Below are 27360 nucleotides of genomic sequence, written 5' to 3' on the forward strand. Positions count from 1 at the left end.
AGTCCTGGGCCGTGCCCCCTCCTGCTGCCTGAGCCCATGGGGTCCTGCTGAAGACTTCTTTCTTTCCTTGGGCACCGAGTTCTGCTGGCAAGGCCTGAATCAGAACGATTCTTGTAGATCTTCACGATCCAAAGCGCATGGGTGGGCAACTTGTCCAGAGTTCAGGGGCTGCAGAGGTCAGCGGGCTAAGGGCTTCCAGGTTGGGCTGTTGGGTGTGGGCCCCGAAGCTTCTCTCTGGGCCGGGGTGAAAGTGGCAGGCCCCGCAGCACTCTCTGTGACCGGCGACAGGCAGGCAGCCGGTTGTGGCGTCAAGCTTCTGTCTGGCTTTCCGGGAGGTACTTTCCCCCTGTGTTCTGAGTATGCGGCTCACATTCCAGTGGGACTTGTCACAACCCTCGGCCCAACCCGCCCGTTTTCCAGACGAGGTCTGCAGAGGTCAGGGGCAAGCCTGACGGAGAGCCCTGGCCTCCCGACTGCCTGCTCCAAGGTGCCCCCCTGCCTCTGACCCATAGGCCCAGCCTCACTCCAGGAGCCACGTCACGAATGATTCGTCGTAAAAACCAACCGTTAACCACTTAAGCAAACAGCAGCGGGACCCACGGGTGAAGTCACGCAGGCCCTAGAGCCACCCATGCCTTCCTGGGCTTAAATTCCACCTTTCAGGAGGCTACTGCTCTGCCAGTCTTCTTGTCTAAAAAACAGGGAGGATTATCCGAGACAACATACGGGATTTACAGCCCATGCATTCCTAGCCTATAAAAGTGTTCCGTAAAGGGGCGCCTGGGGGGTCCAGTCGGTTAAGCATCCAACTTCAGGTCATGATCTTGAGGTTCGCGAGTTCGAGCCCCACATCAGGCTCTGTGCTAACAGCTCAGAGCCTGGAGCCTGCTTCGGATTCTGTCTCCCTCTCTGCCCCTACCCTGCTCCCACTCTGTCTCTCTCTCAAAAATAAATAAACATTAAAAAAATTCTTTAAAAACATTCAGGGTTGCCTGGGTGGCTCAGTCGGTTGAGCAGCCGACTTCGGCTCAGGTCATGATCTCACGGTCCGTGAGTTCGAGCCCCGCGTCGGGCTCTGTGCTGGCAGCTCAGAGCCTGGAGCCTGTTTCCGATTCTGTGTCTCCCTCTCTCTGCCCCTCCCCCGTTCGTGCTCTGTCTCTCTCTTAAAAAGAAATAAACATTAAAAAAAATTTTTTTTAAAATTCAGTAAATATGTATTTTAATTATGTATACATTAAATGCGTATATTATTTTTTTTTTTTTTTTTTTTTTAATTTTTTTTTTCAACGTTTATTTATTTTTGGGACAGAGAGAGACAGAGCATGAACGGGGGAGGGGCAGAGAGAGAGAGAGAGGGAGACACAGAATCGGAAACAGGCTCCAGGCTCTGAGCCATCAGCCCAGAGCCTGAGGCGGGGCTCGAACTCACGGACCGCGAGATCGTGACCTGGCTGAAGTTGGACGCTTAACCAACTGCGCCACCCAGGCGCCCCAAAATGCGTATATTATTTTTAAAAATATTATGGAGCCGGGGTGCCTGGGTGGCTCAGTTAAGTGTCTGACTCTTGATTTCAGCTCAGGTTATGATCTAATAGTTTGTGGGTTCAAGCCCCACATCGGGCTCTGTGCTGTCAGCACAGAGCCTGCTTGGGATTCTTTCTCTCCCTCTCTCTCTCTCTCTGCCCTCCCTGACTTATGCTATCAAATAAATAATAAACTTAAAAAAAATATTACTGAACCATCAGATGTTCACCTCCATCTTTTCTCTATTGTAGTACCTGACCCTGAGCAGAATTAGAATGCTCCTTTCTAAATTTCTACATTATTCTGAGTGCCAAAAAATGCCTCTCCTCCTGTTGTGCCCACACGCTGGGCTCGGGCACAAAGGCCTGCCCAGCTTGCCTGGCGGGTAGCAGCACCTTGTGTCTTAGGCACCGGCCAGTCCAGGTGGCTGGAGCTATTTAAAGAGCTGGGCCGGAAGCCCAGGCCACGGTCACACAGACTCGGACCTCTCTGGTCTCTGCCTGTTTCTGGAATGTGAGCCCAGGAGCCCTGCGTGCCGGGATGTGAGCCCAGGAGCCCCGCGTGCTGGGGCCTTGACAGCTAGCTCAAGGCTCTGCCTGGACGGGCCGGACGCTGCCCACCGGGGCCAGGTCCCCTCTGTGGCCCGCTGAGGCCGGCGTGCAGGACACGGAGGCGAAGCTGGAGTCTGCCTGAGCCATGTGGCCTATGGGGTACTGGGAAATGCTGCCCACCCCAAAACGCACCATCCCCAGGACCCCTCATTCACCTACCCCCCTTTAAATACGGCTTCAATGGCTGTAAGTGCACGTTATTTAATATGCACCGTTAGAGATGGTCGGAACATACGCGTCCCCCGAGAAACCATCACCACAATCAAGACAGCAAACACATCCAACACCCCCAAGTCTCCTCCCACCGTTTGTGAGCCATGCTCCTGTCCTTCCTTCCGCCCCAGGCAACCACTCATCCCTCTGACCTTACAGATTCCTTTTCATTTGCTAGAGTTTCATGTAAATGGAATCATCCGGGATACGTTCTTCTCCTCTCTGGGCTCTGTCGCTCAGCGTGATTCTGTTGAGGCCCACCATGCGGCGACGTGGATCCGTAGTTTGTGGCTTTACTGCCGAGTAGGATTCCACCAGAGGATGCACCGGATTCCCTGCATCTGTCGGACATCTGGGCTCCTTCCTGCTTTTGGAGCGATGATGAGGAAGACGGCTACCGCCATTTCTGGGCCGGTCTTGGTGCGGATACGTCATCTCCCAGGTGAGCAGACACCGGGGAGGGAATGGCTGGGTCACATCTCACCCGGCTGTAAAACATCCACGTTCCCCTGGTCCTTCAAAATCTTCCAAGTCGGGCGATTTAATTTCTACTCTGTTCGTTGTCGATCGCTGGCCTTCTCCCTCTCCTCTGTGGCAGATGGTATTTTCGCAAAGACGGACACAATAGTGTCTCCCGTACCTCGTGCTCTTTACAGCGTGGGGTCTGGCTAGCCTTGTGGCCGGCCCGTCACCAACAGAATGTGGTAGAGGTGACGCCAAGTGACGTCTGAGGCCAGGCCATAAGAAGCGTGGAGGACCCTCTCTGCGGGGGGCCCTAAGTCTCCACGTGCAAGGCCTGACCACCACGCGGGTGCTCTGGTTATCGTTTCCAGCTGAGACCCGCCCCCCCCTCCCCGCCCCAAGGCATGAGACATGAGGGCAGCCGTCCTGGACTCTGGTGGAAGGGTCCCCCACGGCGGGACCCCGCTGACACCACACGGAAGTGCAGACCTGTCCAGCTGAGCCCCGCTAAGTCCCCGACACAAAATCATGACATATAAGGACACTGGTGGTTGTTTTATGCCACTAAGATTTGGGGCCAGTTTGTTATACGTCGGTTACCAACTGGCGCACTCTTCTAGAACATCAGCTCCATGACCAAGGGACCGTTTGTCTGTTTTGCTCACAGACCTACCCCGAGGGCCCAGAACAACGCCTGGCAAATAGATCTCCACAAGCGTTTGTTAAATAGACAAGCGAGTGGGGTATGACTTTATGAAGACTGAAGAGATTTCCGTTGAGCAAAAACTAACCCTGGTGCGGTGGTAACGGATCTGGGTCAAGTTCCAACGCCGAGACCCGCAGGCGGCAAGATCCTCTTGGCGCCTCGGTTTCCCCAACTGTAAAGCCAGGCTCACTCTACCTGTGTCACGGGGTTGTTCGGAGGTTACCAGAAAACGAAGATGTGTGGAGGGCTCAGCACGGGGCTAATAACCCCAGGAGGTCCCGGATGAGGCTTGCTAAATCTGAGTGAAAAGGTGCCATCCCTGTTCCCTACCCGCTTCGCCTGTGTTTCAGTCAAGGCCGCGAAGCCCCGCTTTGTCCGTGCCTGATCAAACATCAGCAGTGCCGCTCTTACAGGAAGGACCTTACCCCCACCCCCGAGGTCTCTGAGGCCAGGAGAGCATCCCCTGGGGAGTCGACCAGGGCCGACGAGAATCATGGGTGAGGCCCGTGTCAGACTTGGCCCATGTCCACGGCCCTCTGGGGCCAGTGCTCACCCCAGCCGAGCAAGGGTCCCTGCAACTCTGAAGAAAACCCCTCCCTCGCTCATAGCAAAGCTCTCCTCCCAGGACAGAGGCCAGCGTGGCTTTCGCTTTCCTGCTACAGGCTCAGGGCCGTGTCGTGACCCTGTCAGGGCGAGGTGGGCTTGGGACCTCCACTGGGACAGAGGCCACGGCTCCAAGCAGAATTTAATGGGGTCTCGGGCAACGCCATTTGAAAGGCAGCTGGAGAACGTGGCTTTTCTCACACCCGGTCCGTTCGTCCCCTTTCAGCCGATCAATCCCCAACCCTTCCTGGGAAGGGAGTGAGGGGTCACGTAAAGCAGGGGCTCAAGGTCTGCAGCCCTTGCTCATACCTGGGACACAGCCTCTGCGGCCGCTGAGACCGCTGGCGTCTCCCAGGGCCGCAGGGTGGTCACGGAACCCTGGAGGGAACAAGGAAGGACAGGAAAAGAAGCTCCTGGCCTGTGTGGACGAGACCCGCCTTTATTCCCTGGAACAACTTCCCCAGCCAAGACTGGGAACGCGTGCCCAGATCCTGGCACAGGTCTCCCCCGCTCTCCGAAAGCGGAGCGTTCCTATGAAACCCGGGGTGAGCCAAAATGATGTAAGGCAAAGAGGCAACTGCCATTAACGTGTGTGGAAAACTTTGTGAGCGTGCCCGGACCCCCAAAAGTAACCTCTCTCAGGTTTTTCTGACACCTTAGGACACAGCTTGCTAGTGGATGCACAACACAAATGGAGACAAAGCATAGATGCTCCCAGATGTGGTTCAAAGGCTGGATGCTGAGATGCTGCACGGAGTCCCCAGGCAAGGAGCTGGGCGGGGCCGCACGGGCTGCCTGGGGTGCGTGCTGCCCCTGTAGGGGCTCGCTGCAAAACAAACGCCCAACGCTATTTTTGCCTTTCGTCTTTTTTTTTTTTTTTTGGTAAAAGTGGAAATCCTCTTTGGATTTCTTCCAGTTAGTGAAACCAGGTACTAATGTGGGTCGTATGCAAACTTTCTAAAAGGGGAGGGGGGGCTCCGGTATCTCAAGGGGCCTCTGATGTGCTTCCACATCCAGACCGCTCCTCTTTCCTTACTTCCTCTGCCCCCAACGCCTGAAGAATCAACGAAGTATCCGCTAAGGATCTGCAGAGAATAGAGGTTTGGAAACCAGACTCAGCGGAGACCAAGCCTTGGTTCCAAAACCTACCATCCAGGAGATCGCAGAAAATTCCTTCATCTCTCTCACGCCCATGCCGCGGACGGGGAAACTGAGGCTAATAAACACCACCCATCTAGCAGAGCTCTTGGGAGATTAGTGAGTTCATCCAGGCAAAGCGATCAGAAGAGATCAGGGGCGCTGGCGGGGGGGGGGGGGGGGGGGGCTCAGTCAGTTAAGCCTCTGACTTTTGATTTCTGCTTAGGTTATGATTTCACAGTTTGTGAGATCAAACCCTGCATCAGGCTCTGGGCTGACAGCGTGGAGCCTGCTTGGGATTCTGTCTTCCTCTCTCTCCGTCCCTCCCCTGCTCACTCGCAAAATAAACCAACATGAAGAAGAAGCAGGAGAGGTACAAGCAGCAGAAGCAGAAGAAGAGAGTCCGGCACATTCCAAGTGCTAAATAAATATCAGCTGCAATGGTTACTACTCAAAAGCAACCCACCCCAGTTGTATCTCAGTCACCCCACCTGTAGAATGGGTGTACACAGTTTCTTTTTTCTGAATGAAAGCGGTTGGGCTCTGTACCTGCTTCGAGAACCCGCACCAGGTATGCAGGGGTGAGTCCAAGAGGGTGTCTGTGAATTTCCAAACAAACGAGTCTTTCGGTTTTTCTCAGAATAGATGGAAGATTTCCATAACTAGAACACTAACTGTAGTAAAATCTACTGAGAATTGAACCCGAAGTGTGGGACAACAGTCAGAAGGGCCCTTGTTGGGGAAGGGGTGGTGGAGATTCAGGGCGGACTGACTTTCCAACTCACAGAGGGGACGACTCAGTGTGAAAATCCGCAGACGAGGACATCAGTCCCTCAGGTACAGAGACTGATAAAAAGCAAAACAGCCAAAGGGGCAAAGTGGCTGCAATACGTTGTCAGTCACCAGGGCCCCGACCCGAGGGCAGAGTCTGGAAATGATTCCATTTACAATGCTCTCTGGGGCAGATCCACAGAAGCAGCTGCAAGGAGCCCACCTCTCTATATCCACAGCCCGGTGGAGTCCCCACCCGACGTGAGGCTGGGCATGGCCACGTGACGTGCTCTGGCCAATGAGACATCAGCAAACATGACTCGTAAAAAGGACTTCTGGGTCCACTGGGCGGCTCAGTCGGTTCAGCATCTGACTTCGGCTCAGGTCAGGATCTCGTGGTTCACAAGATCAAGCCCCGCGTCGGGCTCTGTACTGACAGCTCAGGGCCCGGAGCCTGCTTCGGATTCTGGGTCTCTGTCCCTCCCCCTCCTGTACTCTCTTTCTCAAAAATAAATAAAACATTAAAAAGGTAAAGAAATAAAAATAAAATGGCTTGTAAAGTGCCTGTGTACCGTTCCAGATAGGCTATGACGCTGACAATGAAGGAAGGTGGGGACACAGGGACTCTGCAGCATTTCTGCACATCTCAGACACAAGAATATTTATTTCTAGAAGCAAATGAATATTTATTTTTAATATGTTATTTAGTATTTATTTAATAAACTTAAATACTTATATGTATAAATATTTATTTATTTATTATAATTTTTTAATTACTCGTGCATTCGGGCTTGTGCCCTTTTTAGGAATCCAGCCACCGTGTGAAACAGCAAAACCCCTGGGGACAAATGGCCCAGCCAACCGCTGCAACAGAACAGCAAAGGTTCTGGGCACTTCTTCTGCCTGACCATAAATGATTTTCAACTGGATCAAATTTGGAGCCTAAGATGCCTTCAACTCTGTTAACAATAGTTAAAAGTGGTCAGTAGTCTCTTAGGAAGACCTTTTGTCTTCCTTTTGTAGAGTTGAAACTCTCTGGAAACTTCCGCTCAGTCCGAAGACTCAGCAGCTAAGAGGCTTCCCTGTCGGGGCTGTGGGTCGGAGGCGCTGGCTCCGGGTGTGCCCCCTGCAGGAGCCCCAACGGCCACCAGGCTGGATCTGGGGCCCGAGAGATGTGTTAGTGTTGTGCACACGACTTCCGGAAGAGGAACACACACATTCAATCCAGGGTGATGAGGTGCTCAGAGGATGAACACGTCTTTGGAGGAAGGCACGAAACAGAGCATGGAGTATGCACGTGGGAAGGGAAGCAGGTTGCTTTTCCAACCCACATGGCGCTGGGGAGACAAGGATGTGTGTGTGAGGAAGCAGGGGGGCAGGGCCATCCCGGCATCGATGACACACCATTCTACCCTACTGCACCCCACCGTCTGCAGGCCTGGTTACATTTGCAATGGCAGCCAGGGCACGGCCACGCCTACTGGGAATGTAAAGGGCACCGGTGTCCCCTCCTGCCCCAGGTCTAAGACAGTCTCTGTAACCTAGAACTTTCCGAAGCAGGAATATCTGTGGCACACACGCTTATCTACAGGTCTGGCTGCATTGAAAGAAAAATATTATTCAACTAACTTGCACTGAGTGTTTTGTGGGTTCTAGGCACGTCACTGGTTCTGGGCAGGACCGGGGTCCGATTTGCCCCTGAATTCTGAGCCATCAGCACAGATCCTAGTGTGGGGAGGTTTTCAGTTTGTTGAATAAGTAAACTCAATAAGGCTCAGTTCCTTCGAAGAGCTTGGTCCAAGGCAAGGAAAGGAAAAGGCCCCATTCCGGGGCCAGGAAAAGGTCCCAACAGGCCTTACTCCTGCGGAAGAGGAGAAACTCAGGCATCGTTTCTCCTCACTTGATGGTTACCTGCTTGGTTGAGCTAACGAGGCCAGCTCTGTGCTGGGTGCCGTGACCTGCGGGAGCCTGGCAGGCATCTCTCACTACATGCTAAGTCCTGACAGGGATCAGCATCTGGGGCTGAGAAGTACAGGGAGGAGAGGTCCTTCTCAGCTTCCTCCTCCTGCTCTAACAAACTACTACAAATTTAGTAGCTTAAAACCATACGTATTTTTTGTCTTCTAGTTCTCGAGTCAGAAATCTGCAATGGGTCTTGGGGGCTAAAATCTAGGAAACGTTCCTTCTGGAGGCTCTCGGGGAGAGTCCGTTTCCTGGCCTTTTCCAGCCTCTATAGGTGCCCCCCCATTCCTTGGCTCGTGGCCCCTGCCTCCGTCTACAAAGCCAGCAATGGGGTTGAAATCCTCACACTGAGTCTCTGTTCTGTCATCACACTTCCTTCCCTCTTTCTTACCTTCCTGCTGCCCCCTCTTCTACTTCGGAAGACCCTTGTGATTACACTGGGCTCACTGGAGAACCCTGGGGAACCCCCCATCTCAAGGACATCTAATTAACAACCTTGATTCCCCTTTGCTACATAACCTAACATATTCACAGGTTCTATGAATTAGGATGCAGGCATTCTGGGGTGGGGGCATGATCCTGACCACCACGGCCCTGAACTACCAGACAGAGAAGGTCCAGGAAGATTTCTGGAGGAAGCAGAGGCTGAACCAGGGCTTGGAGGAGAGAAAGGAGGTGACCCAGGAACCATATGTACATAATCACACGTGTGTATGTCCTCATGCCTGAGAGCGAGAGAGGAGATGGCAAAGGCTGGGAAAGGGACATGGGGACACACTAGAATACCCCACTTCTGATATTGTCTCCTGCCCCAAACTTCCCCGGTCCCCTAACTTCTGAGCATGCCCCCCGAGGTTCTCCACGATCATCTCTTACCACCTCCCTCCTGCAAAGCCTTGACACGGGGCTTCCCTTCCCAGCCCACACACAGGCTGGTCTTCCTGCCTCTGCTCAAGCTGTTTCCCCTGCATGAGTACCCTCTCTGTCCCTGCCAGCATCCCCTAAGGGCAGAAGTCCACCCTGCTGAAGTCCAAACCTGGCTCGAACCAGGTACTGCACATACTCCTGGCCCACTCACGGCGCACCTCCTGGGCTTGTTGGGAAGACTAAATGAGCTAAAGTTCTGGAGTATGTAGCATAAACACATTGCTCAGAAATGCTAGCTGTCGCCACTACCACCAGCAATATCATTTCAGGGGATCCATGAGGAAAACTATTTTCATAATAATGCTATGATGCTGTTTGCCTTTTTTACTGTGTATTTTCACCATTGGTATGAAAGCAACGCAGAGAAAAATGCTGACCATCTTAGCAGAAATCCAGGCAGAGGCATCAAACCATATTAGTCGTTATGTTCTTGACACCATGCGCTTGTTCTTGAAAGAACAAACAAACAAACAAACGGGGAGGGCACAGTTTTGCTTCCGAATGTCCTTGATGAAGCAGTAAGAATTATTAATTTTACTAAAACTTGATCCCTGAGTACATATTTTTTTTAAATGGAGGTACATTGAAAGCTCTTTTGCTGCATACCAAAGAACAAAGGCTATCTTGACGAAAGACATTTGCATGACCATTTGAGTTGCAAGCTAAACTAGCCACTTTTGCCATAGAATACCACGTGTACTTGACAGACAAGTGACTAATGTATTAACCGAGGTACCTGGCAAACTACTAAGTCCACAAATGAACTAAGTGAGCCTGTTCCTTCTAAGAAACAACTGACCATATTGGTTGTCGATGATAAAATTTGAGCTCTCAAACAAAAGTGAGAATTTCGGCAGATGTGATGTGCCACCATGCCAACAGCTTCTCAAGACTTAAAGACTTTTCTGATGAGATGAGTGGTGATGTTAACAAATGTGACTTTTTGGTGATGGATAATGAAGTATGTCATCACTGAGAAGATGTGATCATTCAGGTGATGCATTGCTCAAGTGATCAATGGTAGGGGCGCCTGGATGGCTCAGTGGGTTGAGTGTCCATCAACTCAACTCATGATCGCACGGTTCATGAGTTTGAGCCCCACATCGGGCTCACTGCTGCCAGTGCAGAGCCCACTTCAGATCTTCTGTCCCCCTTTCTCTCTGCCCCCACTCTGCTCATGCTCTCTCCCTCAAAAATGAATAAACATTTATTTTTTAAAAAGCGATCAATAGTAGATGCTAAAAAATCGTGTGTGGTACAGTATCCCTTCAAAGGGCAGACGAGACCAATGGCTATGTTGACTGCTACAGAACACAAAACCCTCACCAGAGAAAGTCTGAGATTGCACACAGCAGCAAATCTCTCAGATACTACCATCTAGTGAGTTTTAGTATGCCAACAAATTTACTAATACCTACAATCACCTCATAAGGCAATTAATACCCTCCTCCCTTTTCCAATATTATCTGTTTGCTGCCAGATACTCAACTCAAACGACAAATCACCGTAGCCTGGCTGAAGGAGCAGGTATGAGAATTTGGCAGTCTTCTGGAAAGTCTGATGTTAAAAAGCTTTTGCAAAAATGTAAAACGCTGCTGCTCTCCTCACTCAAGTAGCTTTGTTTGGGAAAATATAAGTATTTTTCATTAAAAATTTTAAATTTATGTTAACACGTAATGGTTTCACTGCTGTTGTTTAAAAATAAATCATCGGAGACTTAAACAGGTTCTCAGCTTTAATTTCTAGAATGGTAAACACCTACAGAACTAAACCACATAAATAAGAGCTCCTTTGGGGCACCTGGGTGGCTCAGTTGGTTAAGTGTCGACTTTGGGTCAGGTCATGATCTCGTAGTTCATGAGTTTGAGCCCTGCATTGGGCTCTGTGCTGACAGCTCAGAGCCTGGAGCCTGCTTCAGATTCTGTGTCTCCCTCTCTCTCTGCCCCTCCCCTGCTCGAGCTCTGTCTCTCTCTCTCTCTCAAAAATAAATACACATTTACAAAAAAAATTTTTTTAAAAAGACCTCTTTGGGTCCTCAATTTTGTAAAGAGTGTAAAGTGGTCTGGAGACCAGGAAGTTTGAGAAATGTTGTCTTAAGAAAATAAACTGATTTACAAACCGAGATCTTTAGTGCAGCGGTATATAATGGCAAAAACAAAGAGAAAAAAGTGGAAACAACTCATGTGTCCAATAATCAGGAAGTGGCTAAATTATGGGGCCTCCATTTGCTAGAACATTACGTAGTCATTACAAATTATGTTTTCAAAGAGTATTTATTGCGAGAAAACACTCAACACACTCGACACACCATTAAAAAAGGGCAGAAGCAAATTTTCATGGTCATGTTTCTGTAATGCCTTGATTCTCAGGGGGAATCAATGGAACTGAGAGGGGGAGGCTGGGGAAATTGACAGACACCCCAAAGGGGCCCCATGAGCCACAAGCTCACTGCACCTGTAGGGCTGGAGGACCCCGGTTATGTTTAAACACACAATAATGCCATTCTTTGTTGAATGATCATTCTCGACTTCTGCCTTTACACACACAGCGAGACTGAACTCCTAAACCTGACATTCCAGATTCATCCCCAAAGGAACCAAGGAATCTTCTAAACCCTGTTCTCCCCGAACGTGGCCCTTTGCTTTGCTTTGGCATTGGAACCCCGGGCTGGTGCTTCTGGTGTTTGCTTGAGTTCCTCATCCTCTCACCTTCTGGAAAATTCTGGTCTCATCCAACCCCCAGGCAAAGACGGGGGCAGGTAGGCAGGGAACTGCCAGGGTGGAAGTCTTTGGGGGCTTTGTGTTTTCCCACTGCAGGGACACCGGCTGTTAACAAGCGTCACCCAACATCTGCTGCTTACTTGCTTTGCGCATTTATTCTCATTCTCCTCATTATGGGCATATAAATCCCTTTTCATGCTCCAGCCTCCTTCTGCCCACATCTGTCTGCAATTTACTCACCACGTGCTGTGGCTGGGGAGAAAGTGCCTTATTTATGACTTTGGAGAAGGCTGGGCAGGATGCTTGGGCCGGCTGAAGGTGCCCACTGCTTTTGGGAACCACCGCGACCTTGAGCTTCGGTGGGCTCAGGGGGGTCTAAGGTCTGGGCCACCCCTAACGGGAATCAGGGGACCAACATCTTCAGGCAGATCCGAGGTGTGCCAAGCCCCCTCTCGTCCGGTAATCACTAAGTATTTGCACTAACAGTACTAGGCACTGGGCCAAGCACTTTATATCTCATTTAATCCTGATGACAAGTGATCGTGTCCTCTTCCTTTGAAGTAGCTACTATTATTGGCCCCAATTATAAGAGAAACAGCTTTGGTTTTGTTACCCTCAGCAAGAAAACTATATAGTTCAGAGAGGTTAGGGAATTTGCCCGAGGTCACGCAGCTAATAAGTTAGGAAGAGCTGGGATTCAAGCCCAGATCTGACTCCAGAGTCTGCCGTCCCCTTTCCTGAGCTACGAAGGCCTCCTGTTGCTCTCGTCCACTTGGACTGAATTCCCCAGAGGGAAGAAGAGGGATGCTCCTGCAGGGGAAAGTTTCTGACTCTGCTTGTGATTAGCTCTATAACCTTGACCAAGTTACTTAACCATTCTGAACCTCATTCAGGTGTCTCCATCTGGGAAAGGGGGTTGATACCCCCTGGTAGGGTTGGGGTGAGGGACAGATCCAGTGCTGGCACACAGTAGGTGCTCCAGAAGGCTTTCCTGTCATGAATACTGACAAGCCCTTGTTGTTGAGATTGCTGTTGACAAGGGAGCCACTCCCTCCGGCAGATCTCCGCGCCTGTGCGTGACTTCTGGTGATGGATAAGACGCCTTACAGCACAGAGTTACAAAGATAATGTTTTTTAATGTTTATATAATATATAAATGTTTATTTATTTTTGAGAGAGAGAGAGAGAGAGAGAGAGAGAACAAGTAGGGGAGGGGCAGAGAGAGGGAGACAGAGGATCCGAAGCAGGCTCCTCGCTGACAGCAGAGAGCCCGACGTGGGGCTCGAACCCGTGAATCGGGAGATCGTGACCTGAGCCGAAGTCGGGACGCCTAACCAACTGAGCCACCCAGGCGTCCCAAGCACGCACATCTTAACAGGCAGCTCTCCACCCTCACAGACATCGCCTCAGTCCTCAGACCAGGAACGAGGTCTGGAGAGGGCAGACTGTCTGTCCCATGAGCTGGGGAATTGTGGGTAAATGAGCTTCTGCTTAGCCCCCTGCCCATTCCTTTGGACCGAGAAACAACTTAGAGAGGATTTTGCCCCCACCACCCCCCCATCCCCAGACGGGTCCAGAAGGGCAAATATGGGTGAGAATTCTTTCCCTGGTCAAGGACATGGAAAGCAGGCTTCCCGTCCCTGGAATAAATACTGGCAAAGGTGGCTGGGACTGCGTCCAAGGTAGTCCCAACTCTCCACAGGGTCATAGCACTCAGGGAGACCAAAGGACACCAGCTCGCCCAGCCCGAGGCCCCGAGGCACTTCCTCAGGGAGATTTCCCGTGACTGGAGTCTCCATCCTGAGAAAGGAGTGATGTCAGGAGACCCCCGGAAGCTCGAAGCTTGCACAGATCTGCCCAGACTCCTGGATGGCTGCACAGACAGCAAATGCGTATGTGCCCGGCACGATGTCTTCCCAATCGCCCAGCATCGGCTGGACCACAGCACATCCCACCAGCCTCCTCTGGCCTGAAGACACCACCCGGAACACTGAGTGGCCCCACCAGAAGCACTACCCCAGCAGGAAATGGTTCACCTGTCTTTATGAGTAACACGTATTGCTGAAAAGAATTCACAGGGGGCTGTGCACCCTCAAAGATGATTCTCCAGACTTCCTGGGGGACATTAGTGGGACGCTGGACAGACAGCCTGCTTGGCCAGTGTGCCAATGTTCTGCTGCTCATAGCCCAGCTCCGGGCAGGGAAACCCACTACGACAGAGCCGACTGACTGGCCTGCAAAACCCACCTTCCCCGCCCCTGCTTCCCTCCCAGTTAGCCCAGTGGGTGGGCCAGGACGCCCAGGTAGACCCTACATTCCCCAGCTCTCCCTGAAGGCGGGCATGGCCGTTATCACCAAGCTCTTGCCAAAGGGAACGTCTGCCCCTCGATTTTGACTCTTTCCCTGGATCTCCCCCAGGCCGAAGGAGAGCAGAGATACCCTGCAGCCTAAAATGCTCCGCTTGGTGGTTATGGAAGACAGAGACAGATTCTTTAAGCCACTCTGTTTTGGAATGTCTTTGCAATAGCAGCCTGAATTCAACCTAAGTAATAAAACCGCTTTGGCTTCAAAAATGAAGTTTTCAGGGTATTTATCATTCTAGTAAAATGGCACGTGGAAAGCAGGTTGCCAAGTTTTACTGCTTCCCACCCCCGCCCCGGCCCTGCCCAGGAGAATCAGAGACAGTAAGGGGGCCTCCAGAGAATCCAGGAAGCCCCAAAAGCCATTTTCTTTCCCTGGGTTACGGGTCCGAGGTCTCCACGCACTATTAGAGGATGACTCTCAACCTTGCTTGAATAACCTTTTGAGACCCCTCCCAAGCCCCAAAGAGCGCGGGCAGGTGGCCCCCAGGAGTGATGGGTATGCCAGCCGCTAGTGTCCCAGGCTAGCTCTAGGGAGAGCGGGCTGCACACGTGGGACCGCTGGTTTCCTCCTTCCCTAAAGCGGCTTCTGGCTGGCCGCGTGGTGCTTGCAGGTGGCCCGGCTCAGCCAGAAAGCACCACACTCTCTCCCACCTCCTCTCTCGTCTCCTCGGAGAGAACACTGGACACCGCACTTCTCAGAGGGGAGCCCCCTCCAGGCCGACCACGGGAGAAGGGCCCCGAGCCCCCCGAGAGACCGCCACGTTGAACGAGAGCGAACGTGGTGGACGGACGCCTCCTCCAGCACAGGATTCAGCGCATCTACACCGTCCCGTGAGGGGAGGTGCTTAAGGACCTCGAGAATGGCGGGAAAGAGGAGACCCAGCTGCTGGGTCCACATCCTGATCTAGCAGAGACGCCCGCCTGCCGTTCACGCCTCAGAGGGAGGTGAGCCTGGACGGCCACTATGGAGAGCAGGTGGCGGTCACCCAGAGGAGGGAGTGACATAAGCCTCCGACACTGCGACAGGCAGACATCTACTGAAAAGGGGACAGGGCGGCCTCAGCTGGGGGTCTAGGCGCTGGGAGACCCCCGTGGCCGCGCCACTCCCCCCTGCAGAGGCAGGACCCCGGCTCCTCGGCGCCCCTGTGGCCCAAGCCTGAGCCCCAGGCGAGGGAAGGGAGGGAACTGCCACCGACTAGTCACTTACCCTGCAAGGCTTCTTTGGCTCTGGCTAGCTCCTGCTCCTTCTGGGCCAGCTGGACCCTGAGCTCGGTGGCTGACAGGACCTCGGAGGACTTGCCACCCTGCGACTCCTCCAGGTCCTTCGTCAACATCTCCTTCATCTGGCGGAGAAGGTGGACTTCCTCCTGGAGCCGGGACACTTCTTCCCGCAGGAGCACTAGGGGAGAAGGGCACACGGTTAGAGGCAGGGGACACTGGCTCGTGCTCGCTCACTTTCTCTGGGGACACTTCCAAGGTGCTTTGGCTTTTCGTGTTTGCTCTGCATTCGAGGCCCTTCCTACGTGTGTGCTGGGAAGAAAAACCTCAAAGCCACTGGCTTTGTTCCAAGAGCCCCTGCCCCAGCCCTGCGCCCCATGTCCACCTGCAGAGCAGGCCTGGTGGGAGCCCCCCTCACCCCCTGCCACATTCTCTAGGGCTCTCTGGTGCTGCCGTCCCGGCACTGAGAGCGTCCACTCCGACGGCCGACATCGTCTTCCCTCCAAAAGGCAGGAACATGCATGAGGACGAAGAGCCGACAGGAGGCAGGATTCCGGCCACGAGCCTGCAGCCTGCCGCGTTGACCTTTAGATGCTCTATCTCATTTAATCCCACCAAAAAAAAACCCTCCTGAGGCGGCTACCAGCCTCGCCCCCATTTCACAGATTAGGGAGTTGAGGCTCGGAGAGATTAAGTAACTCCCCAAGGTCAGAAAGTCAGCAGGTAGCAGAGCTGGGATTCGAACCCAGACGTGGCCAACTCCAGGGCCTGAGCTCCCAGTCTGACGCTCAGGGAACAATCCCCGAAAGGCACACTCGACGGGTGGCACGGAACACGGGGTCTCCGGGAACCCAGCACCGTGCAGACACAGGACTTCGGCATTCACGGCTGAACGTGCGGGAGAACGGGGCCAAGCGGGCGCCGACGGCGGTGACACCAGGGGCGGGGGTTTCCACGCCACCCAAACCCGACCGCGTACCCACGAGGGCGAGAACGTGGTGTCCCTCGGGGGGCGGGGGCCTTGGGAGGCCCCCGTGAGTCTGCAGGCCAGCTCAGCCCTGCAGGTGGACGGATACCCTCGCACCCAGGCCCGCTCGCCTGAGCAGCAGCAGACCCCGAGCCGCGGAGGGTGCGGGAGGCAGGGTCAAGCAGCCTCACTGGGCCACCCGCGCCCCTGCCGCACCCTGTGAGGGAGCCAGCCTCGTGGTCGGGGTGCTCACCCCATGGTTTTGTAAAAGAAGATTAAAAAACGTTGTTTTGGGATGTTTCTTTCTTTTTGGGGCGCGGGAGGGAGGGGAACAGAGGATCTGAAGCGGGCTGTGCGCGGACAGCAGCGAGCCCCACGTGGGGCTCGACCTCACGAACCAAGACATCGTGACCCGGCCGGAAGTCGGATGCTCAACTGACCCAGCCGCCGGGTCGAGCCGCCCCGGGGGAGACTTTGAATTCTTCATGGGAGCCGGCCCTTGACAACACGGCCCTGAACTCACGCACGGCGCCCCCTCCTTCCCGCCCCCCTGCCACCCCGGTCCCTCTCTTTGCAACATGCCAAGCCGTCCCCGGTTTCAGGGCCTGTGTCCCTGCAGCGGCCTCCACCCAGAGCGCCCTTTTCCCCTTGTTCTCGCTGCGGCTGCTTCCTCTCCGCCGCACAGGCCCTCCCCCCGTGCCACCTCCTCAGGGAGGCCCTCTCGCCAGGTCTCACGCTGCCGTGGACTGGGGGTGCCGTCCCTGCCTGGGAGGGTCACGGCTGGGGCACAGCTCTGGGGTCACTGGGTCTCCGGTTTGGCTCCAGAGAGGCATGTGGCCGTGAGCGAGTCCCTTCCCCCTCGAGCCTCAGATGCCCCCCCCCCCCCAGATGGATCTCACCCTCATTGGACTGTGACACAGAAGGTGTCCCCCCTCCCCCCCGCCCCCCAGCATGGCATGGGCCTGGTCCGGGACATGCTGGAGGCACACAGGAAGTGCTCAATACTGGCGAGGCAGTGGCCCTCATCAACCTAGACGTCTCACCCTCTATGGGCGCCCGGCATTCTGCAACACTGTGACCTGCAGTCCTCGGGGGTCCTGGGGTCAAGGCGAGCAGGGCAGAGCCAGGCACGGGGCACGGGGCAGGCGAGGGGAAGCAGAGCTAAGGCCTCAAGAACGTGCGGTCCCTCCGCCACCAGAGGCTTTGCGAAAAGGTGGCTTTGACTCCGGCCTGTCCCTTGTCCCCCTCTTACCACCCTCCCTGAGGCCTCCTGGGTTCGGCGGCCACGTGTGCGAGGGGGGATGCCCCGGCCCTCCCAGCTCCTCCTCCGCCCACCTCGTCTCCCCACAGAAGCCTGAGGGCCCCCTTGAGATGCAGAGCGCAGAACCTCACTCCCTGCGGAAAACCCTCCCGGCCGCGCTCCCACGGTCGAGCCACTAGGCAGCGGCCTTGGCGGCCCTCTCCGACCTCCCGCAGGCCACCTTTCAGTCCCGAAGATACAGACTCATCCAGGGGTGAGTCTGGGTGGCTCAGTCGGCGAGGCATCAGACCTCAGCTCAGGTCACGGTCTTGTGCTTCGGGAGTTCGAGCCCCACCGCTCCGTCCCAGTTGCTGCGGGGTCGGAGGTGCCCCGAACAGCGTGCGGTGACGCACTGACAGTCGCCTTGACTCCCTCGGCCCATCCATCAAGCCCACGAGAGTGTACGGGCATTTGCCCCATGGCAGACACCGTTCCGGGCCCTGGGGACCGTTGGGTGAATGTCACAGACAGGTCCCGTCCTCAGGCTGGCACTCCCAGACCCCACCGGGAGCACGGGCTGAAGGACCCCAAATCCGCACTCCGCGAAGACGGGCCGTCTGCAAGGGAGCGCCCGGCTACCCGGCCATCGCCCGGCTCGAATACAAGCTGGGGACCGTCCAAGACTCTCGGCAAAACCGCAAAGCAGGAGGTTTGCTGTGGGGGCCCGCTCCCCTCCCCTCGCTCTGGCCCAACATCTGCAGGCTGTCCACACCGCAGGCCCAGTGTAGGGTGTCCAGAGAGGAGAAGGGAACACCCTCGGCCTCAAGAAGTCTCTGGTGAGTAGAAGCAGCACACACGGGTAGGCATAACACAAGGAGCTGCATGTGCGTGAGGTACAAGGACACTGAAATGGGCCCTGGAAGATGTAAGGGCTGGCAAGCGGAGGGAAGAGCATGAGCAAAGCCTAGGAGGCTGGAAAGCAGAGGCCCCTGGATGGATGGGTGGAGGGGGGTAAATGGGTACAAGGTGAGAAAGAGCAGAAGATAGCCTGGAGACGTATGCCAGGGTCAGATTATAAAAGGTCTTAACCCTGACCCCTCCTCTGTGACCCATCTCTAGCAGTTCTCAAGACGCTGGACTTTTCATCCTCGCTCCCTGCCATAGACTAAATGTTTGCGTCCCCCCAAATTCACATGTTGAACCCTAACAGGTGATGGTATGTACAGGTAGGGTCTTTGGGAAGCAATTAGGTCATGAGGATAGAGCCCTCATGAATGGGATTAGTGCCCTTATAAAAGAGAACCCAGGGAGCTTCCTTGTCCCTTCTACTGCATGAAGACACAGCAAATAGAGAGCTGTCCAGAAACCAGGAAGAGGGTCCTCACCAGAGGCTGAATTTCCAGTGCCTGGATCTGGGGTTTCCGGCCTCCAGGACTGTGAGGAACACGTCTGTCGTTTACAAGCCACTCTGTCTATCGTATTTTGGTCAGGAGCCAGAACAGACTGATACATTCTCTTTCTTCCCAACCCCTGAGCCTGCCAGGGTCTGTCCCCACTCAGCAGTCACCGAGTAACGTACGAGTGAGTGCTCTGAGTTCTCATCTGTGTTCACATTACCACACAGGTGGCAGAGAAGTTTGCTGTTGTTTGTCTGCTTGGGGATGTGACTTCTGGGCCTCGTCAGACGGCCCTGAAGTGGCCACTAAGGTCGCCTACTGTATCTACACAGATCCGGAGAACTGTAAGAGGCCTGGCTTCAGACCCAGTCCCGACCAGGACCTTGCTGTGACCTTGGGCAAGCCCCATCACCTCTCTGGGTCTCAGGACTCACATAAGCTACAACATGCTATCTGTTTGGGGTTGCCAGAGTTAGAACAACAAAACAAAACAAACAGTGCTCCCTCCCTCCCCACCCCCTCCCCCCCGCCCAGATGCACACTTCTATTTGAATGCCAGATAAGCAAATATTTTTTTAGGATAAGCCTGTCCTAAATATTACACGGGACATATTTATGCTAAAATGTATTCATGGCTTATCTGAAATTCAAATTTCGCTGGGCGTGCTGCGTTTCACCCAGCAACCTTACTCCCATCCACGGGGATTCTGGCCCAACGATACGGGGCGATCACGAGAAAGGGCTTTGCCAGAGCACCTCAGAGGAGGGAGGGGGGAGAGGCTAAGAAGGGTCAGGCACAGCCTTCCCTGCACCCTGCGCTTAGGTGACAGCAGAGAGCAAGATGTGGCTGGGTGCCCTTCTCCTTGGCTAACAGTGACAGAGGCGGAATTTTCCTGAGCTCCCCTTTCTAACAGGTGCCACCTGACCACCACACCCCTTGGGCCAGGCCCTGAAGCAGCAGGAGGGCGGGGCACCCGCGGGAGCCAAGTCTTAGGAGACCAGGCTGGAAAAACAACTTTGTGGAAGGAGAGAGGCCTGTCCGAGCTTAGCAACTGCACCCGCCCTGGCTGGGGGTGTAAACCCAGATCGCGCACAGCCTGGATCCTCCCAGAGGCAGAGACTCGGGGCAACCCCGGGACTGTAATCACAGGGAGACGCACAAGACCGCAGCCTATGGGGGGGGGGAGGCGCTCTGGGGCCACGGGCAGGCACTTCCCGTCTCTGGCCCTCCGATGCCTCACCTGTAAAGCGGGGGTGGTGGGAATAAAGGAGACTTGTACGTAACGCGCTTACACGTGCTCGGCGCGGTGGGAACCTTGCGTGCCACCATCCCACAACTCCTCTTCCCTTCTGTGCCGAGGGACTGACCACATTCCTCAGAAACAGCGACGAAGCTGGAGTTGGAAGAGCTGGGTTGTCTGCCTCAGGGGAGCTGCTGTCTAATGCTGTGTGAGCCCGGGCAAGTCACTGTCCCTCTCTGGGCCTTCACAAGCTCAGTGCCCGTGCTTCACGAATCTAGATGAATGCTACTGATTACGCATGTCTTCCCTTGGCGGGAACGGGGGTCCCCACTCTAGTCTACAGCTGTTGAGCTCCTCAGCAAGGCAGCCGCCAGTCGCATGCAGCTACTTAAGTGTAAATTAATTAAAACGAATAACTCAGCTCCTCAGTTAACGCTAGCCAGGTTTCAAGTGCACGTGCATTGCTAGTGGCCCTGGTGTTGGACAGAGCACGCAGCGACCAGTCTCCTCACTGCACGGAGAGCTCCTGCTCAGTGCTGACCTACAGGGCACAAGGTGGAGAAAGAAAAGGGGAGAAGTATTAAGCATCTGATGCAGCCCAGCCCAGCCCCACAGACACATGGACAGAAGGAGCCTTTCGCCAATGGCCGGGAGAGCTAAGGAAGGAACCACCGCTTACGGAGAAACCATCCCGGCCCTTTCCCAAGAACAGAAAAAGGAAAGATCACTGTCCACCCTTCTGCCAATGCCGGGCAACTCCAGTGCCCTAGGACCTTGGTGAAAAGGGCTGATGCCAGAAATGCCGTGGACTGAGCAGAGCTCTTGGGCCAAGGGAGCCGGAAGTAAGTGCTGTCTGGGAGACAGTGGCTTTCCTGCCCCAGGGGAAGCTGCCCGTTACCAGGGGTGCTGCCCCTGGGTTGGAGGTGGGGCATACCCACTCAGAGGTGGCAAAGGGAGCCAGGGCAGGCCTGCCCTTCTCTGTCTGGCATCAGACCTCTTGTCATCAAGAGCAGTGAGTGCCTGGTGTTTTGTTTTTTTTTTTTAAAAAGCCACTCCTCAGCCTCCCCTGCAGCTAGGGTGGTCCATGTGACCCAGTCTGGGCAGCAAGATGTAAGAGAAACCCCCCGAGGAGGACTGTCCTTTAAGCAAGATGGGACTCTGGGGTGCCTGAGTGGCTCAGTCGGTTAAGCGTGAGACTCTTGATTTCGGCGCAGGTCACGATCTCACGGTTCACGAGTTCGAGCCCCGCACTGGTCTCCACGCTGACAGTATAGAGCCTGCTTGGGATTCCCTCTCTCTCCCTTTCTCTCTGCCCCTCCCTGCTTGCTTGCTCTCTCTCTTTCTCTCTCTCAAAACTAAACTAACTTAAAAAAAAGAAAAAAGCGCTGTGCCACTTCTCTACCTTCTTGTCTGGAAAGTGGATTCGTAGCTGGAGCTGCAGCAGCTACCTTGTAACAAGGAGGCAGTGGGCATAGGGCCAAGAACACAGCAAGAGAGGAGAAGAGACGATGGGGCCTGGACAGCGCAGCTCAGCCCTGCCCCCGCATCAGGACCTGGAACAGCATCAGCGAGGCAGGGCTGCCTGGGGCGGGAGAGCCTCTGATTTCCTAGCTGACTTACCACCAGAGCCAAACCAGGCTACAGGCTGAGTCTGAGTTCAGGCCACTGCTAAGGGCCCCTCAGCCGTGCCCGTGGGCAGCTCAGGTGTGGCGCGCAGGGAGTGCGGGCGGGGTGGGCGGGCTGTGGCAGAATCCACACAGTGCACGAGGGAGGTGGCAGCTCCTGGCCCTGGGGACGAGCCCCCAGTTGCGAGAAGCCTCTTCCAGGCTTAGCTTTTGTGAGCTCAGAGGGACAGGGGCAGGGACAGGAGAGGAAGGAGAGAAGAAAGCGGGTTACTTTCTGTGACTGGAGGGCGCACCCAAGAACCGCCTGAACGGGGCCGTGGGGGACCAAGCACCAGTAAGTTCTCCGGGTGAGCTGCACGTTTACAAGCCCAGCCTTCCCAAGTCAAAGGTCTAAATAGCAATATTATAATTACCGCGCATCCCAACAACAACGGTTCCTTTCCTAACACTCCTCGTGCACCCACGACGTGCTCCAGGCTCTGTGGTGAGTACTTAACGTGCCCTAACTCGTTTATTCCTTGCGATACCCGGCGACGTAGGTCCTATCGTCATCACCCCATTTTACAGATGGGGAAGTTGAGGCCCAGGAGTCAGGTGATCTGGCCAGGGTCACACAGAGCAAAGAGCAGAGCCAAAGTGGGTGGTTTAGCTCCGGCCCGCACGGTTTTAGCTTCCGCACTGTATTATCTTGCAGGGCACGGTGGCAAAATCTGTGGGTGACCGAGAGGGAGCCCAGGGCCCAAGCAGACTCTCCTTGGTGGATGACAGTGGAGGCAGCTGCGCCCCCCCAGCAGGCTATGAGCTTGTTTTCATTTCCCACAGTGCACTGGGCTACAGTGACCCAGCTGCTCTGCACACAGTGCTCCTGGCCCTGGGTCCCCATATGGCTCCTGGAGAAAGACGTGCACATGGAACTCGCCTGGCCGTTTCCACAAAGGCAGGGGCTCCGCTCTGCTCACACCCGACATCCAGCGCCCGGTCCAGTGCTGGGCTCTCGGCAGAAAGGTGCTGGGTGCAGCGTCGAGGCAGAGGTGGGAAGGGCAGGTCTGGGGACAGCCAGCCCGGGCTCAGTCCCGGCTTCCCCACTGCCAAGCTGATCGACCTCTGAATAAGCGACTTCCGAGCCTATCTGAAAATGGAGCCAAGATAAGTCTCCCAGGCCTGTGGTAAACATTAAACAAAGCAATCATCTAAGGGGAAACATTCTGGAAGGTTCTAACAGGGGTCACGTGTAGCTCATCACGATCATTCTTCTAGAAGAGGGCAAACTTCCCTGATATCCCGAAGGAAGGCCTTGGCCTGAGCAACTGCAGAGCCCTGACCCGTGAGTCTCCCATCCCGAGAGGGTGGATTACGAGGCAGAGAAGGCCGAGTCCCGGGTCTGGGGGCCGGGGGAGGCAGGAGAGGGCAGGGGCTCTGGGCGGAGGCCAGGCTGCGCAAATGAGTCCAGCCTGGAAGCGGCCCTCCCTGGGGGCCCCTGGGTGGACACCCTGACAAGCAGCCAAGCGCGTGCCTGTCCAAACCCGCCAACCTCCAACGGTCCACTTAACAACTGTGTAACTTAACAGGTGTTACACGCCGTACGTAGATCCTACCCCGGGCAAAAGAAAATCCAGATACGGCAGTAACGTAGTTTAGACTTTCCGCCAAATGCTCAGTTTTATGTTCCCTCCCCCCTCTCCCCAAATCTGGGTACAGAGCCCACCGGTCCCGTGCCCTCCAGCAGGCCTCGGCGGAGGGGGGCCGACGTCCAACCCCCGCCAATCCAGAAGGTTCTGCGGCGGACCTCTATTCCCTGACGTGAGGCCTGCGTCCCAGGAGACACTGGGGGGTGCACTTGAGCTACACGCGCCCTACGGGAGAAGCCAAATGCCTAGGGAACGGCCCCACGCTGCCCCTGGCCAGGCGGAGGTCCCTTCCAGGTGACACACGACGTATGGCAGCACACCGCGGGTCCCCTCCGGCCCAGGCCCCCTTGCTCACACAGACAACGGCCGACCGAGCGGCCAGTCTGAGCGCCGGCTGGCGGGCCGGGTGCCAGGCTTCGCCTCGCCGGTGCCTCACTCGTGGCGCCCCGCGCAGGGCGATGGTGACCGCGCTGGAGCATCAGAGACACTGGGGGTGCTTGGGGTCAAGCCCAGGTCAGTGGTTCTGAAGCCACTTGCCACGGACTCGCCCAGCGCTGCCTGTAAGTGCTTAAGCCCTTCTACTCTGTGTTTATTTTTTTAATTTTTTTTTTTTTAATTTTTTTTTTCAACGTTTATTTATTTTTGGGACAGAGAGAGACAGAGCATGAACGGGGGAGGGGCAGAGAGAGAGGGAGACACAGAATCGGAAACAGGCTCCAGGCTCTGAGCCATCAGCCCAGAGCCCGACGCGGGGCTCGAACTCACGGACCGCGAGATCGTGACCTGGCTGAAGTCGGACGCTTAACCGACTGCACCACCCAGGCGCCCCATTTTTTAAATTTTTTTTAATGTTTATTTATCTTTGAGAGAGAGACAGAGACAGAGCACAAGTACGGGGCGGGGCAGAGAGAGAGGGGGAGACACAGAATCCGAAGCAGGCTCCGGGCTCCGAGCTGTCCGCACAGAGCCCGACGTGGGGCTCGAACCCACGAACCGCGAGATGGTGACCTGAGCCGGAGTCGGACGCTCAACCGACTGAGCCACCCAGGTGCCCTATTTTCTAAAATTTTTAAAAGTGTTTATTCATTTTTGAGAGAGAGAGTGGGGAGAGGGGCAGACACACACACACACACACACACACACACACACACACACACACACAGGATCTGAAGCAGGTTTCAGGTTGTCAGCACAGAGCCCAACGCGGGCCTCGAACTCACAAACTGCGAGATCATGACCTGAGCCAAAGTCGGATGCTTAACCGACTGAGCCCCCCAGGCGCCCCTCTTTCTGCTCTTGCTGTTACGGTTGGGCTTGTTCTATAAACTAGCAACAGGATTGTCCTCAGAAGGCGAAAACATGAAGACTGAGGTATAAGGATCCTTACGGGCAAATCACTGAGAGACGGGGCGGGGGCGGAGGCGGGGCGGGGGGAAGTACCCGGCAAGGAAGAGGTGTGTTCAACGTGCTGTGAAATATGAGAAAAAGATGGAGGCTGTATCACCTGGGTGCCTGAGGCGCCCACCGCCTCCCCACCTGCAGTATGGATTACCTGGGACCCTCTCAGGCCTGGGAGCCGCCCGGGGCTGTTCTTGAAGTCCCTGTTCTTTTTTTTTTTTTTTTTTAATTTTTTTTTTTTAACCTTTATTTATTTTTGAGACAGAGAGAGACAGAGCATGAACGGGGGAAGGGCAGAGACAGAGGGAGACACAGAATCAGAAGCAGGCCCCGGGCTCTGAGCCAGAGCCCGACGCGGGGCTCGAACTCACGGACCGCGAGATCGTGACCTGAGCTGAAGTCGGCCGCTTAACCGACTGAGCCACCCAGGCGCCCCTGAAGTCCCTGTTCTTGAATGCACTCAGGAGCATCATCTCATCGTGGTGATAACCTCTCTGAGCTGCTCATGCCCTCCAGAAGGGTTCTCATTCTCAATCCACACCATGACCCTGGGGATATACCCATTTCACAGAAACAGGCACAGGGAACATGCAGGTAAACCCAGGGGGTCTGGCTACAGAACCTCTGCCTGCCCGTCTCCTGGGGGCACACCTGCCAGACTGCAAGCTGCCCCCCAAGGAAGGCACAAACCTTGTGCTTCCTCGCAGGGCCTGCTGTTGTGCCCCCGGCCCTCAAATCCTCTTCCACAGTCACCGCTGTTTGCAACCTTTCCCCATCTGAAAGGCCCAAGGTCACAGAACCTCTGCCTCTTGGTTAAGCTGACTGACCCAACCCAGGGCTGGGAGCCCTGGATTTGGACAGCCCCGGGGCAGCAGGGGTGGCACTGACAGCAGCAGCAAAGTGGCCCCTGGTGCCAGACGCGGCCCCAAAGCTCTGTAAGCGACCGGGGTGCCACAGGGAAATGCATCCAGGTTGGTCTTGGACGGAACGATCTGCCTTTGGAGAGAGCGGTCTTGGGAGAGCAGTAGCCTGGGAAGAGCAGCCTCAGGGACATGCCTCCGAGGGCCACCGGGGACCTCCAGGGCTGGTAAAGCAAGCCTTAGCGTTGGTTGCTTGGCCTGGTTGGCCCCTTCAGGGCCAGCCCAGGCTCTCCTCTTGCCTGGTCCCTGCGTTAGGAGCTGTAAAGAGCCCTCCTGGACCACTTCTGTCCCCGTTCATCATACAGACTCTCCTGTCCCTCCCTCGGTCGCCCCTGCTCGTGGAGACAGACCCGCTAGGCCAGAAACAGACCAAGCGGAAGGCAGGGGAGAGCTGCGACTACGGTCTGCTGGAGATTTCCGTGTTCTCTGGGCCTTTGTCATGTGATCCCGACACCTGAAGCCTTGGGGGTATGGCACTCGCCAAATACGAGGAGATTCTCAGATACCGCCCGGCCACTCACTTCCCAACAGTATCATGCCCCAGGCCGCTCCCAGGCCTGAGAGAGCCACCTGGTAATCCTTACTATACGTGGGGGGGGGGGGGGGGGGGGGGGGGGGGGGACGCGGGCACCCAGGTGATACTGCTTTTGTCTTTTTCTCATATTTCACAGTGATTGTTTTTATCCTTCAGGTGGTTTAATCCTTCCTGTAGAGGCTGCTCAGTGCACCTGCCAGCCCATAAACACGCCGTTTAGCCAGACTCTGCTCGGGCCCCTGACTGCCAGGCTAACCCCCCCTGCGTGGTCTTGTTGCCCACGGGCCTGTCGTTCCCACCCCGGAGATTCAATTCTCTCCAGGGACAGGGGTCTGCAGCCTCTTGTCCCCCCTTCCCCAAGCACTGACTCAGCAATGGTGCGTGCCGGGCATCGGTGAGGGAGACCAGGTCCCTGCCCTGGAAGATCGACAGTCACAGGCTCAAAAGGAGAGACACCCTGGGGGTGTGGAGGAATCACACATCTCCAGCACACAGGTTGCCTACTTCTCAGGCAGAGCTAAGCCCGAGGATCGGGGCCGCAGAATGTGTTCCCTGCGGGCCGCTTGGCCTGATCCCTGTCCTACCCCGCGTGAGGTCCTCGCCTCTTGTGTCCGTTGCAACAAGCCCAGAAAGGGCATCCTCGGTGGCCTTTCTCGGCCCATGGCTTAATGCTGCCATAGCACTGACAGCCGGTAGGAAGCCTGGGGTCCTCCGGGATCCGCAAAGATCACTCAGCAAGTTATTCTGGCTCCAGGAGGGATGTGAGCCTCCAAAGGCGCCATCTGGCCGGGAGTGGGAAAGGCAGGCATTCTCCTGTCACCTGGGTGGCCAAGTCCCTGAGGGGCCGTGGCAGCCACGACTGCGCAGTCCCAAAGCCCGGTGCCCGGGTCTCCTTGGTGGCTTTTAGGAGCCCGCTGCTATCTGCTTGCCGGGCAGGTATCTGCCTGCGGGGCAGGAGGGGTGGGGGAAGAGGGAGCCAGCCTCTCCTCTGCACTCGCACACCGCCTGCTCCAGTCCTCGCTGAAGGCATTTTCCGCTGGGGATCAGAAGCAGCTGAGCTGGGGCCCCCAGTCAGTCCACTGCCTCGGGTGGGCTGACGGCGGCCGCCCGGGGATACCCTCTGGGTACAAGGAAGAATCTGAGCACGCTTGCCACGCTGAGCCACAAAGCTACCACTTCTTCTGGAACACGG

The 27360-nt window shown here is 55.4% G+C and overlaps 1 protein-coding gene across 3 annotated transcripts in view; it reads right to left on the minus strand.

The window, feature by feature from the left end:
- Window positions 1-27360, minus strand: part of KAZN (kazrin, periplakin interacting protein) — a 165350-nt gene that overhangs the window by 113335 nt on the left and 24655 nt on the right. For 2 of the 3 annotated variants that reach the window (XM_047869742.1, XM_047869740.1), the window contains exon 2: window positions 15207-15398. In XM_047869742.1, coding sequence (XP_047725698.1) covers window positions 15207-15398 — 192 coding nt within the window. Of the gene's footprint in view, window positions 1-15206; window positions 15399-18074; window positions 18079-24098; window positions 24106-27360 lie in introns of those variants that run through there. The other variant, XM_047869741.1, reaches the window with a different exon arrangement.

This window comes from Prionailurus viverrinus, chromosome C1 (genome assembly GCF_022837055.1).
Source record: "Prionailurus viverrinus isolate Anna chromosome C1, UM_Priviv_1.0, whole genome shotgun sequence".
Taxonomy (NCBI): Eukaryota; Metazoa; Chordata; class Mammalia; order Carnivora; family Felidae; genus Prionailurus; species Prionailurus viverrinus.